Genomic DNA, 13,404 nt, shown 5'->3' on the forward strand with positions numbered 1-13,404 from the left:
TACGGCGCCTGATCATGTCTTCGAGACGTCTCAAAGCGCTTCACGGAATGGGCTGTAAAGTGAATCGACCGTATATTTTTTGCCGGCCAAATGTAGCGGCGTTATGCGTACTAGTAGCAGTGTTGCTGTTGTTGTCGCTGCGGGAAGTTGTGGGAGCGCAGCCCGGCATGTCTTGTCGAGCAGTGCAAGTTTTTCTTCCTCGCTGGTGAGCCAGCACCTGCTCTCCAGGTTACACTCCACAGCCAGGCATCGAGCGATTGCCGCGGGCAGAGCTACAGGCAAAGCACTCCGTCTACCACCTAACGGCTCAGCCAATCGATAACTTCCAGACTTGAGGAAGATCCGTACTCTCGAGTGTGCAATCTACATCCCACTCCTGGGCACGAGGGCCCAATTAAATCGAGATCTTAACATTGGTCATCAAACCAGAAGGTACCACACGGCAACTTGTCTCGGTGACTTAAGTTCCCAATGACCCAGAGACTGGGGATTGGATTGGCTAATTTACATGAGTCGTCTCCAAGCTTAGCTCTTGCACCCCCACGAGAAATGTTCTTTTTTTTCCCCATAGATAATGGTAGTAATAAACACAAGTTGTCGTTGTTGCCTCATCACGTCTTCGAGACGTCACAGAATATACTGTAAAGTGGATTGACCGTGTCTTTAGATGTGTTGATATCGATAGTGCACGGAATGACGCAGCGTGGAGTCAGGCCATTCAACCCACCCAGTCCGTGCCAGTGTTCATACCCCACGCAAGCTTTCACCCTGTGGCTCTGTGTTCCCTTCTCCCTCATGTACGCTTCAAGTTTGCTTTTCAATAATTTTAGGTGCAAGAAAACGGAAATCTGTTGGTCGTGAGAAACTGATGGAATAAGTGCCACTTTTGCTCCCGTTACACCAGATGGATTTAAGAGATCCATATCTATAAAATATATAATCAATTCACTTTACAGTATATTCTGTGACGCTCTTTGAGACGTCTCGAAGACGTGATAAGGCTCTATATCAAATGCAAGGATTATTATTATTATTATTATTAGCTAGGTACCAAGTGGATAGGTGAATGGGAATGAGAAACCCACATTGATGGGTATCTATTTCTTCAAAGTTTGGCAAGAAAGTAAATTTATCCTGATATCTACTCTAGTCTTGAAAGGAGACGTCTCAAAGGGGACCTCATAGAGGTGCGTACAATTTTTAAACGGAATTGTAAAAGTAAGGCCAGGAGAGTATTTTGGACGAAAGAGGAACAAGTTTTGACATGAAACTCACGGAAAAACGGGCTTCAAAATGAAGGCTGGCGTTTTAAGAACGGGCCAAATTCTGGACTGGTCCGAAATGCTGCATAAATAAGAGTAAATCCAGACCCAGATGGAATCTCTTCCCCCCCCCCCCCCACTACCCCCCCCACGCAAGTACCTAGGAACACGTACAAAATAGCAGCGTTCAGACAGTCCTGTTATTCCTTTCCCCCTTTGCAATGTCACTGTGCTAACCGTGATGTGTTGTTTGCAAATGTGGCGTCACTATTAATATTTATAGGGATTGGAGTTCAAAAAAAAAACTTTGTCGGTATTCATCGAATTTCTCATTCAAGTGTTTTCCACTGAATTGACTTTCCAGCAAGGAGCGAGCAGGGTGGGAGGTGGGGGGAGAAGGGGGAGACGGAGAGGGAGGATATAGTTTGGTTTCCTTCTTGCACGCAGATAACAGGGCATTTACTCGCCTTCGCCAATATCTTTTGACATCTAACAATAATAGCAATCCTTGCATCTGATATAACGAGTTGTCACGTTGTCGAGACGTCTCAAAGCGCTGTACAGAACGTACTGTAAAGCGAATCGACTGTATATTTGCGGGGTGGGGGTGGGGGGGCAAACACTGCGCACAGCAGTGTCCCACAAACAGTGACCAAATTATTTGGGTGGGGCGGGGACATCCATCCAGTTAGATATATATCAACCACTGCGCCCTTCCTAACAATTCTCCGTGTTCAAAGTAAAAAAGTCCTCCTCATCTCCTGCATTTGTTCGCTAACCTCCTCAAACGAATGCCCTCCAGACAATGGCTCACCCACCCCACCGGACAGCAGAAATAATTTCTCCCGGTCTCCTCCCCGCTCGATTCGAAGGTTTGTGTTCCAGATGTGTCCAAAAAAAAAAAGGCCAGCAAAAATATTAAAAAAACCGGACCGGAAAGTGACCATTGATCAATAGGCGTTTGCTAAATCCCCGGTGTTGAACGCAACGTGCGACTTGACCGGCTTAGAGTTTTCAAGCCAGTCTCTCCCTCCCATCTCTTTTTCTTTCTTTCTTTCTCTCTCTCTCTCTCTCTCTCTCTCCGTATAACAGAAGGTGATTGCTGTTTAAACACTTAGCAGCTGGCTTTCCAGTAGTCGCGAGCACACTGAGAAAAAGTACCCGTTAAACAAATGTTTCCTTAGCAACCGGTTGACAAGCGACGATAAATTAGCTCATTAAAACCAATCCCCGAGGCCAGAGTTGTGTCCACACTGAGGGTCAATGATCGACCCTCTCGCTCTCCCACCCCCCCCCCCTCCCCTCCGCCCGCCCCTCCTCCCCCTCACCGTTGTCCTTTGAGCGAGACGTTAAACGCAGGTTCTGCTCGCTAACAGCACCCTCAGCGCTGATCGGAAAGAGGAGGCAGTTCCTCATGGATATTATAAAGGGGCTGTCAGTGAGCTCCATAGATTGGGGACTCAGTACCCCCATCACTCCAGTCCTCGCCAGGCTCCCTGCATCAATGTAAATTCATATAATATCTCTCTATGGTGTTTCTATGTATAAGTCTCTCTCTCTCTCTCTCTCTCTGTGTCTCTCTGAAATGTCTCTCTGTCTCTCTCTCTCTCACTCCGTGTGTGTATGCGTGTGTTAACGTTGGGTAAGTTTCCTTGCTCCACTCGCCGCTGTTTACCTAGTAGTAAGTAGCTACGCAGTTGTCAGTCGATTTGACGGATTGTTTTTCCAGGGGGTAATAATTCCTTCAAAAAAAAAAAATAATAAATTGGTCACTTCAATCCATGACTGTTGGTGGGACACTGCTGTGCGCAGTTGGCTGCCGTGTTTCGCCCACAGTCTATTCATTTTCCAGTATACTCTGTGAAGCGCTTTGAGATGTCTCGACGACATGATAAGGCGCTATATCAAATACAAGGATTATTATTATTATTATTAATAATACCAATAGGAACTCTAGACCTCCTTATCCTTCAGAGGATCCAGTTCAAGATCCTGGTCCTCACCTACAAAGCCCTCCACGGCCTCGCCCCACCCTACCTCTACAACCTCCTAACCCCCTACCAACCCGCCGGTTCCCTCCGCTCAGCCGGCTCTGGCCTGCTCCACGTCCCCCGACCCACCCGCCCCACCATTGGTGGGAGAGCCTTCAGCCACTCTGCCCCCAACCTCTGGAATTCCATCCCTCCCCCAGTCACTCCGCCTCGCCCCCTCCTTAGCCTCTTTCAAGTCCCACCTCAAAACCCTCCTCTTCGACCATGTCATCGGCCACCCCCCTTCCCCTCCCCTCCCTTCTCCCCCCCTGAAAGGCCTTCCTCATTGTTATCGCGTCGTTGAGACGCCTTAAAGCATGCGCTCCACGGGGATACGCTGAACTGGGGAGAGAGCGAGACGATTTGTCTCTTTCGGTCGTTCTATTGCACCTCTCAGTGGCTTTGGCACAGACCAGAGAGGAGGCCAGCCTTCTCCTCCTGCTCGTATGGAGAGCAGGGCAAGAAGACCCGTGAAGTGATGCACTGCTTAGCCTTTATTAGATGCCACACTGTGTGGATCGGACGCTTTGAATCTGGAAGCCGGTAAAGCGGGAGAAATCGTGCAACACCTAACAGCTTGTGGGTTGCGAAACAGGACCAGAAAATGCTGTGGGGGCCGCAATTTGCCCAGTTTCGCGCAGTTGGGACGTGAATCATTCAGAGCAATTCGCCCCGGGGAACCGTTTAAATGCAAGCTGTTGTTGTTGTTGCAACCCTGTACCTCGGTGAGCCGCGAAACCGTGAAGCTGACAAGCCCAAGTGGAACCGTTGTAGACGACGGAGGGTTTAGCACGTTGTTTGCGAGCCATTGGTCTCCCATTTACAAGCCAGAGTCATCGGCCGACAATCTCTGTCCCCTCTCCCCCCCCCACACCCCCCCCCCCCCCCCACCACCGGAGGGATTAGGGGAGGGACTTCTGAGGCGATGTATATTTGACTGTGTCGGATTGCATTCTCGCCTCCAGCTCTCGCCTGTGCGGACGTCAACGCGAACCTTCCAAGGTTAGATCAGCGCAGGGAGTGGGGGCCACGAGCAGGCAGCCACGGTTCTCCAGCACCTTATTTGGTTTTTAATTGAGAGTGATTAAACGGTGGTGACATTTTCGATTATCCAGAAAAAATCCAAGGGAACCGCCTGGGAAATGCGACTCGCAACCTCCTGCTCCTTCTTCTTTAATAACATTGACACGGGATTGACTGCCGTCTCCTGGGTGGAGGGGTGGGGGGGGGAGAGCAGATTGATTCCATCGGTGACCCGACACGAGCGAGTGATGAAGGGCACAAATGAAGCGAATCAGCGACAGGATAGAGCCCCCGATCGCGACGAGGAGGTTCTTTAAGAGTTCTGAGATGCTGCCCTTGCGTGGAGGGCGCTATATAAGTGCGAGTTGTTGTCTTTGTTCTTCTTCTTCTTCTGCCTGTTCGGAATTTCTGGCTCTTGAATCCCATCCCTCAATTCTGTGGGAGATGGGAAGAAGTTGGGGGGGGGTGGGGGGGTGTGGGGGTGTCAGGGAGGATAGGCAGGTGCTGCCCCAACGACCCTTTGAAAGAAATGAGTCTTTAGATGGGTTTTGAAAAAAGGGAGGGAGATGGGAGGTTGGTGGGTGGGTGGGTGGGTGGGAGGGAGAGAGAGAGAGGAATATAAGGAGAGAGTTCCAGATGGTGGAGTCCCGTGGTGGTGTGGTTAGAGCACCCGCCTCACAAGCGAGAGGATCAGGGCGAAACCTCGGGCAAGTTTCCTTCCTCCGCACTCCTCTGTTTACCCAGCAGTAAGTAGGAACCCGAAATTGTTAGTCTATTGACGGATCGCCTTCCGGGGGTAATAAAAAAAGTTGCGGTCACTCGATCCACGACTGTTTGTGAGAAATTACGGTGCGCAACTGGCTGCCTCGTATCACCCACGAAATGCACAGCCGCTCCCCTTTACAGCACATTCTGTGAAGCGCTTTGAGACGTCTCAACGACGTGATAAGGCGCTGTATCAAACGCGAGGATCGTTAGCATTATTGTGGCAAAGGCCGAAGTAGCTGAGCCATCCCTCAATCGCTAACGTTAGGACGGTGATGTCAGGGGATGACGTGAAGCAGGCCAGGGATGGGGGGGGGACAGAGGTGGAGCGGGCAAATGGACGGGGAGGCGGATGGGTGGAGGGGGGTGTTGGGGAGAAGCTACAAATCGATTCCGTTCTATTTCTTGCGCGAGCTGCGTTGCTGCTGATCTCCGCGCGAGAGAGAGAGAGAGGGTGCAAGATCCCGACAGAAATCTCAATTTGCAGAGGCGACAACTCCCGCAGAGCGTGAAATTGGTGGGACGCGGATGAGGGGGGGGGGGTGGTGAGTGGGGTGGGGGGGCACCAACTGCGGTGCAGGCGATGGCGTGCGAGTGATTAACAAACTGGTTTCAGTGCAACGCTCGGCTCAGCGGTTCTTTCTCGCTTCAGAGCACAAACGAAATGCTTCATTGTGTATTCCCGGGGAACAGCTCTGCCCCTGCGTCACTGCTCCGGCCTTTTTAAGGGCTACGTCCACCCCGCGGTGCATCAGGCACCGACTCGGCGACTGTGACAAGGACTTGTAACAAGCACTGGGTGACTTTGAGCAATGCCCACGCGTGTCTCGTAACCAATTAGAGGAAAGGTTGGGCACCCTGTATTCACAACCAGACACTGACAAGCCTGAGTTACTGTGGCTCTGAACCCGCTCGAGAGCTGCTTTCGTTGCAAAAAGGCTGAACTTTCAGGGCATTGTTTTTTTCCCCCCTGTTTTACGTGATCGCTATCAGAGACTCTGCTGCAAGGCACTTACAATATGCAAATGCCTGTAACTGGAAGAGAGTTTGCATACAGCTTGATTTGCAAATAAACTGAGCACGAATCCTTCGCCCTTTAAAGGCCCCACTTGTCAAGTTCAATTTCCCCCCCCCCCCCCCCCACCATTATAACATGGAATTTTGGGTCTGTAATGTTAATCCCATTGGGGGTGGAGGGTACACAATGTTTTTGCACGTCCCTCGACCCCTCGGTTCCACCATGGGCGGCTGTTCTTTCAACCGTAATGCCCCGAAACTCTGGAACTCCCTCCGCCTTGCCCCTTTTTGCCCGTCTTCAGATTGCGCCTGAAGACATTCCTCTTCGACCCTCTCTCCCAGCTGGGAGTCAAACCCCGCCAACTGATAAGCACTCCGAGACACTATCCTGCATGAAGGGAATTGCATAAATCCAAGACACTGTGTTTGTTTGCTCCAGAAGCAGACATTGTACGCAACAGTAATTACGGTTAAAGCGCTTTGAAACGTTTTGGCATTATTTTTTTTGGGGGGGGCAGGAGTGGGTGGCTAAAAAGTAACAGTCGTTCAAAAAAAAGTGGTCGCACAATCCACGACTGTTTGTGGGGACGCTGCTGTGCACAATCGGCTGCCGCGTTGCGTCCACAAAATATACAGTCAATTCACTTTACAGTATATTCTGTGAAGCGCTTTGAGACGTCTCGAAGATGTGATAAGGCGCTGTATCAAATGCAGGGATTATTCTTATTCAATCGTGATGAAAGAGCGAGGAGGTGCTTCAGTAGATGGAGGCATAAATATCTTATTATGGCTAAGGATTATTGATAGGGACCTTATTACAGAGGATGTACTGAGAAGCCATTTTCGGTTGAATCTCAGGAGGTTATACCTGTATTTAGTGGTGCATGAAGTGCATTCGAAGAGACATTCAAGGTTGCATCCATAGTCATAGTCTCTCTCTCTCTCTCTCACACTGCCTGAGTTCAAAGTCACCAAGCATTGATGGAGATAAGGGTTTCATATTAATGGGAGCGGGAGTGGGGGGAAGGGAGAAGTTTGGTGTTCACACAAAACTGACAAGGACCTTGCACCAACCCTGTTACACTAATTTCCACGTGGAACTCTGTCTGAGTTGGGGTCAGACTACGCCACTGTCAAGCACGTGAAGGGCGCTATTTAAGTACAAGTTGTTGTTGATTTGGATACTCTTGGCCATAGTTGATGGGTTTCCGCATTCGGCAGATGACAGCTGATCGGGGGAAATAAAGCATTACTTGAAGAGAAGTGCAGTCTGAGCAGAGGAAAATAAAATGTTGAGTTGGAGTCCAGGCATACACACAGGGAGTCTCTCTCGGTAACTGTGAATTGCTCATACAATTCTTGGCCACAGTGTGGGGTCCCGGCTGTGTGCCAAATATTTGTCACCCTTATCAATAAATAAAGTTACTGCATTGAGCACCAGATTACCTGTGAGGTTCTTTGGAAGACTTTGACGGCTTAGAGTAGGCACTACTTGAAATGGAAACGTTGTATTCTCATTATAAGCGCAGGAGGCAGTGCATCAGAAATGGTCATTAGGCTCAGTCATACAGTAGGTGTCAGTATGGCTCAGTTAGCAGCACTCTCTCCTCCGAGACAGAAGATTGTGAGTTCCAGCCCCACGTCAGAACTTTGAGCTCACAGTCCAGCAAGGCTGACACTCCAATACTGCGCTGGGGGAGTGCAGCATTGTTACAGGTGACGTCCTTCTGGCGAGAAATTAAAGCAAGGTCCCATCCACCCTTTCTATACTGACGTTGGTGATAAAGTGTCCTCACCATCACCCTTATTTATCCACTGATTCAGCGACGGTCTGCATCCTAACAACGATGCTGTGTTCAGTTTGCTCCTGATTTCGTGTTCTCGTGCATTAGAACGTTCCTGTGGTGTATTGGTTAGAGCAATTTTAAAAAAAATTGGTCATTCAGCCCATGATTGTTCGAGGAACCCTGTTGTGCGGAATTGGCTGCCGCGTTTCACCCACAAAGTGTACAGTCGTTTGTACAGTATATATCCTGTGAAGCGCTTTGAGACGTGCGTCGAAGACGTGATAAGGCCCTGAATAAAATGCAAGGATTGTTATTATTATCATCATCACACTGACCTTCTACTTCATGTTAAAAAAAAGCATTCTTACATTTGGAAACAGCCGAGAGAGAGAGAGAGCGAGAGAGACACCTTGCAACAGGCAGCGCTAAAACTGAAGCCGTCAGACTTGGTGACATTGCCAGCTGCCACAGTGGGGTCTTGGAGATAGGGCTTCGAATCAATTCTCTATCACAGCTGTCAAGTTAGCCTTTGCAAATAAAACATATACACACACAGGCACACATAGAAAATTTACTCTCAAGGCCAAATCTTAAATCATAGGACAACTCACTGTGTTTCTGTAAGAAACATGTACCCGCTGACAGCAAAACACTGTCCCAAATTGCCTGATATGGATTGACAGCCATTTCTAACCGGGGGCTGAGCAGATGATGAACAGCTGTTGCTTTTCTCTGCGAGTGAGTCGGATTGTGTTACAGTCTCCATGAATGAAAAAGCAAGGGAAGGTAGGGAGGAGACGGGAGGAGAGAGAGAAAGAGAAAGAACGGGAGGAGGGAAAGAAAGAGAGAGGGAGAGAAAGGGAAAGAAAATGCTCAGATTGAATCAAGAAAGTTTCTTTTAAATTCTGGTCCTTGAATTGAAAGTGAATTTAGTCATTTTTCCCAATTCAACATTTGGATTCAAGCAAGTTTGGAAAAGGATTGATAAATAATATCAAAAAAACTAACCCATTCTCTTTGGAAGGACCTCTTGAAGCACTTCACGGGATTATACTGTTAAGTGTATTTTGTGGTTTTACGTTGCAACCAATTTAATCTTGACAAATCCATCAACGAACTGAGCGAGAGTGTTTGCCACAAGTTCGCGTCCAAGCACGTTGTGCTCTATTTACAAGACGTGCAAGTTTCAAGTGACACATAAAGATGGACCTAAATGAATGTACTGATGGAGCACGCAAGACAAATCTATCGATTAGCAAAGGTCTGATGAAGTCAGGATTGGGCAACAACAACAACACAACAACAAACTGACATTTATAGAGCGCCTTTCACGTCGGGAGGACGTCCCAAAGCGCTGACTGTGCTATTCCCCGCTTTGCAGTCATCCGCCAATGTTCCACCATTCAGTATTATAACGGTCCTTGCATTTGATACAAAGCCTCATCACGTCTTCGAGACGTCTCAAAGCGCTTTCACGCAATATACTGTAAAGCGAATTGACTGTATATTTTGCGGGCGAACCATACACAAGGAATGATCACTGCGAGATTGTATCTCAGCAGGGAGTGAGTGAGTGCCTACAGGAGTGAGATAGGGCAACTAAGATTCACCTAAAATTGTGTTTCTTTCCAATGTGATTTATCTTCAACACACACACACACACTTTTCCCACCTTACTCAGCTTCCTTCTCCTCCGTCTCGGTACAGTGCTTTGAGACATGAAAATAGATCAATAAATGTCAATACACAAATCTTCGCATTTTATACAGTGCATTACAGCTCAAAGTGCACTTCGACTAAACTCTATAAACGTCGTGACTGTACGCTTGTAGGTCAACCTGGCCGCCAATTTGCACCATTCAGCGTCCCCATAAACACCTCAGAAAAGTGCTGAGCTTCTTCCCTCATGGAATGTTGTATTGGCAGGGTTCAACCCATTGCAGTCCGATGCTCATTTGAACAAGTGGCTCCGAACTCCACATCACAGAGAGTTTATTCCTTTATGCAGCACAGTTGTTTTTTGTGGCATGAAAAAGACTAGGAACCTGGGCCCCTTTAAACAACAGCTCCCCTCCCTCCTCCATAGGCACGTACAAGCTCACAGAGTTGAATGAGATGAATAGGATGAAGGTCCGATAAGAAAATTGATTGACGTGAGGTAAAGAAGCTCGGTCTCTATTTAGGTCTGCAATCCGGTGACCCCATCCGTCTATGGGTGGCTGTGTCATACTGGTGGATTGCAAGTCACTTCTCCTGTCTACATGATGAAATCGCAGGGGCAGGAATGGGCGAGTGAATGAACCTGATCAATGCAATGGAATCAGTGAAGAGAAAGACTTGGATGAAATGTTAACCTTTGGAATGGTTATTGGAAATAATGTATAAAGAACCAGTCAAGCAGCCCCGAGTACCTCTTACAGGTTTACCTCGAAAATACAAAAGGAACACAGCATTTTCACTCCTTGCAGGTTGAGATCGTCCGAACTAATCTTGTGATCCCTTGTGATGACCGTTGTATAATTTAATCGATCTGCATCAACTCTTAATCATTGGCTTCGGAAATAGACGTTAAAGCAAGGTTCCGTGCGGCTCTTCAGATGAACGTTAAAGATCCTATGCCGCTATTAGAAAAGGAAAGGGATTTTCTTTCTCCCGGTGTTTTTGTTTCCCCCGGATAAAATTGGTCATTCACGTCACAGCTGTTTGTGGGTCATTATTGTGCCTGAATTGGCTGATTGCCACACCCCCCTCCAAATACACAGTCAGCACAATTGATAGAAAGTGTGTAAAGCGCTTTGAGACATTTCCGATGTCACAGGCGCTGTAACCAAATGCAAGAATTTTTATCATTACTGAGCCATTACAACTTTCAGTGACGTCCCCCTTAATTATTTTGATACCTCAGGGATCAAATAATGCAAAAGAAAGCCAAATTGTTTTGTGTAATATTCTAAAAAATTAGCTGGAACGAGAAAGGAGGGAATATTTCAAAAGCCAATGTTTTTGCATTTCCCACTGATGTGTTTCGGGAACACAGGTCCGTTTACAGGAATCTTGCAGCACTAAAGCAATTGGAATATTTACTTTCAGATCTAAAGAATGTCCCATTAGCTCTAATAGTTTCTGGATGAATACAAGAGGAGATGAGACAACATTAATGATGCAATATCCTTTTTTGCAATAACCTTACCTTGAGGAAGTTCTCTAGGGAAGGAATTGCTTTCAATGTCGTATTATATATGTCATGAATTGCCCACAAACTCCAATTTATTCAGTGTTTGGTCAAATGAATCATCTTCCACAGTACAGTGGGGGGAAGAGAGGAAGTTGAAGATGAGAAGGGGGGGATGAAGGAGGAGGCAAGGGAAGGGAATATTCCGTAGATTTTTTGACTTGAAGTCCGAGAGACTCTATTTCGGTGCCATTTCAGAAGCACATTGTCTTTTCGTACCCGCGAGTATTAAGATGCAGGATTATTGCATTTCAAATAACTTTGCATAATAAGCCGTTCGGAATAAAATAACAATTTCCATCTCTTACAACGTTATTAACGCTCAAGCTTTGTAGCAAGAACCGCAGACACTGAACGACTAGATTAATTTCTGGATTCTAGAGAAGGGATGAAAAGCAAGGGAGCGGTTGTTTACTCGGAGACGCTCCCATTGCACAGACGGTTTGCCATATAGATTGGATTTGAGCTGCGTGGCGTGATGTCGTGATGCCAGAAACATCTAAAGCCGAGTTTTTATGCTGTGTTTTCTTTTGCTCCGTCTATTGTACTTTATTACCACTTATAGGATTAGGAGTTGGGTTGAACCGGACTGATAACTCCTAACTCCACGCTCTATGCCTACCGGTCCCGATGGCTGACTAGTAGGGGTTGGCAACACTTCCTGTTCACACATTCACACTTTGCACAGTTCAACTCAGGAAAAAAAACACACATGGCAACCCAGAGCGTCTAAGATGTAAATGAAGGGTTTCCAGTCAGAAAATGCCCCAAATAAAACTGGTCAACTGTTTGTGGGACACTGCTGTGTGCGATTTGCTGCCATGTTTCGCCCACAAAATACACAGTCACTCCACTTTGCAGTATATCCTGTGAAGCACTTTGAGACACCTTGATGACATGATAAGGCGCTTTACCAAGTAAATAGGAGTGGCTTAAATATTCCAACACACGATGCCACGCATTGTATAACGGCATGTGGCAAATTAATACAACATTCACACCTGTAAAATAAATGCATTATGCCGATGTCTGGTGTTAAGGTCAAGACAGCCCGAAAAACACCTCAGGTATGAAAAATATATCCTTTAATAATAATAACCTTCGCATTTGATATGGCGCCTTATCACGTCTCAAAGCGCTTCACAGAATATACTGTAAAGTGAATTGACTGTATATTTTGTGGGCGAAACACGGGAGCCAATTGCACACAGCAGCGTCCCCACAAACAGTTGGAGATTGAGTGACCAATTTATTTTTTTGGGTTTGATTTTTGAAGGCATTATTAACTCCAGAAAAGTGCTCTGCCAATTGACAATTGACAATTGAACTGAACTGGGTTCCTGCTTACTATTAGGTAAACAGAGGTGGAAACTGCCGGGAATCGAACCCAGGTCTCTCACTTGTGAGACGAGTGCTCTAACCACTGAGGTACAGGACCTCCGCTGAGTTTAAGTCCTTGAGTTGATTTTCTTCCAGATCCTGAAGGGAGGTTTGGATGAGTTGTAGTGCAGTAAGCATTGGATTCTCATTTTACCTGAATTAAAGGTAAATGGGAAAGTTTACTGCCCTCCATAATTTGATAAGCTGAAGCCTATAAAAGGAACTCAGGGTGGGGGCCACTGTTGTTAAGTGATTCCAGGATAAAGATCACCTGCCAGGAAGCTCTGGTGACTGGATTACTACATTTGTTGTCTCTATTAATCTGCATCGTGGCGAGGATTTATCACACAGATGGGGAACACGACTCCAGGCTCCATAATGAGGTGTGCTAGAGGGCTATCTGAAGAGTGGGCTACTAATTAATTAGCGACTGTTTACACGTTCTTAATGTGATATAGATAGATCTTGTGATTGATAGGATTTTCTCTTTCTTTCCCCCCCCCCCCCCCACAACCCAATTTATTTTCAAAAGCAAAACTTGGTTGGACAAGACCCTTACAGTGGATGAAAGTGCAGTGTTAGACCTGGAAGCCTTAGTAGCTTTCAGCCTTGTCGGTGTAGCGTTAGCTGATCTCAAAGGGGGCTGTAGTCCAGGATGGACAATTGGCTTCAATGGCCCTGGGTTTAGGGATAATCCGCTTCTTGATCACTTCTGGAAAGGAAGGAAGAGCAATGTGGATGTTGGTGAGGCTAAGTAAGGCTTGGCTGTGATGGCCATGGGAAGCAAACTACTACATTAAGGTTTGAGATTTAATTCAAGGTGTTGTAATCATAATAATAATCTTTGCAATTGATATGGAGCCTTATCACGTCTTCGAAGCGTCTCAAAGTGCTTCATAGAATATACT

The 13,404-nt window shown here is 46.9% G+C and overlaps 1 protein-coding gene across 4 annotated transcripts in view; it reads left to right on the forward strand.

The window, feature by feature from the left end:
- Positions 1 to 13,404, forward strand: part of LOC103183313 (rap1 GTPase-activating protein 2) — a 107,759-nt gene that overhangs the window by 58,431 nt on the left and 35,924 nt on the right. The window contains exon 1 of one of the 4 annotated variants that reach the window (XM_007900724.2): positions 12,794 to 12,879. The exons of the other annotated variants lie outside the window; for them this stretch is intronic. Coding sequence (XP_007898915.1) covers positions 12,848 to 12,879 — 32 coding nt within the window. The 5' untranslated portion in view covers positions 12,794 to 12,847. Of the gene's footprint in view, positions 1 to 12,793; positions 12,880 to 13,404 lie in introns of those variants that run through there. 4 annotated transcript variants of the gene reach the window in all.

This window comes from Callorhinchus milii, unplaced genomic scaffold (assembly GCF_018977255.1).
Source record: "Callorhinchus milii isolate IMCB2004 unplaced genomic scaffold, IMCB_Cmil_1.0 Scaffold10, whole genome shotgun sequence".
Lineage (NCBI taxonomy): Eukaryota > Metazoa > Chordata > Chondrichthyes > Chimaeriformes > Callorhinchidae > Callorhinchus > Callorhinchus milii.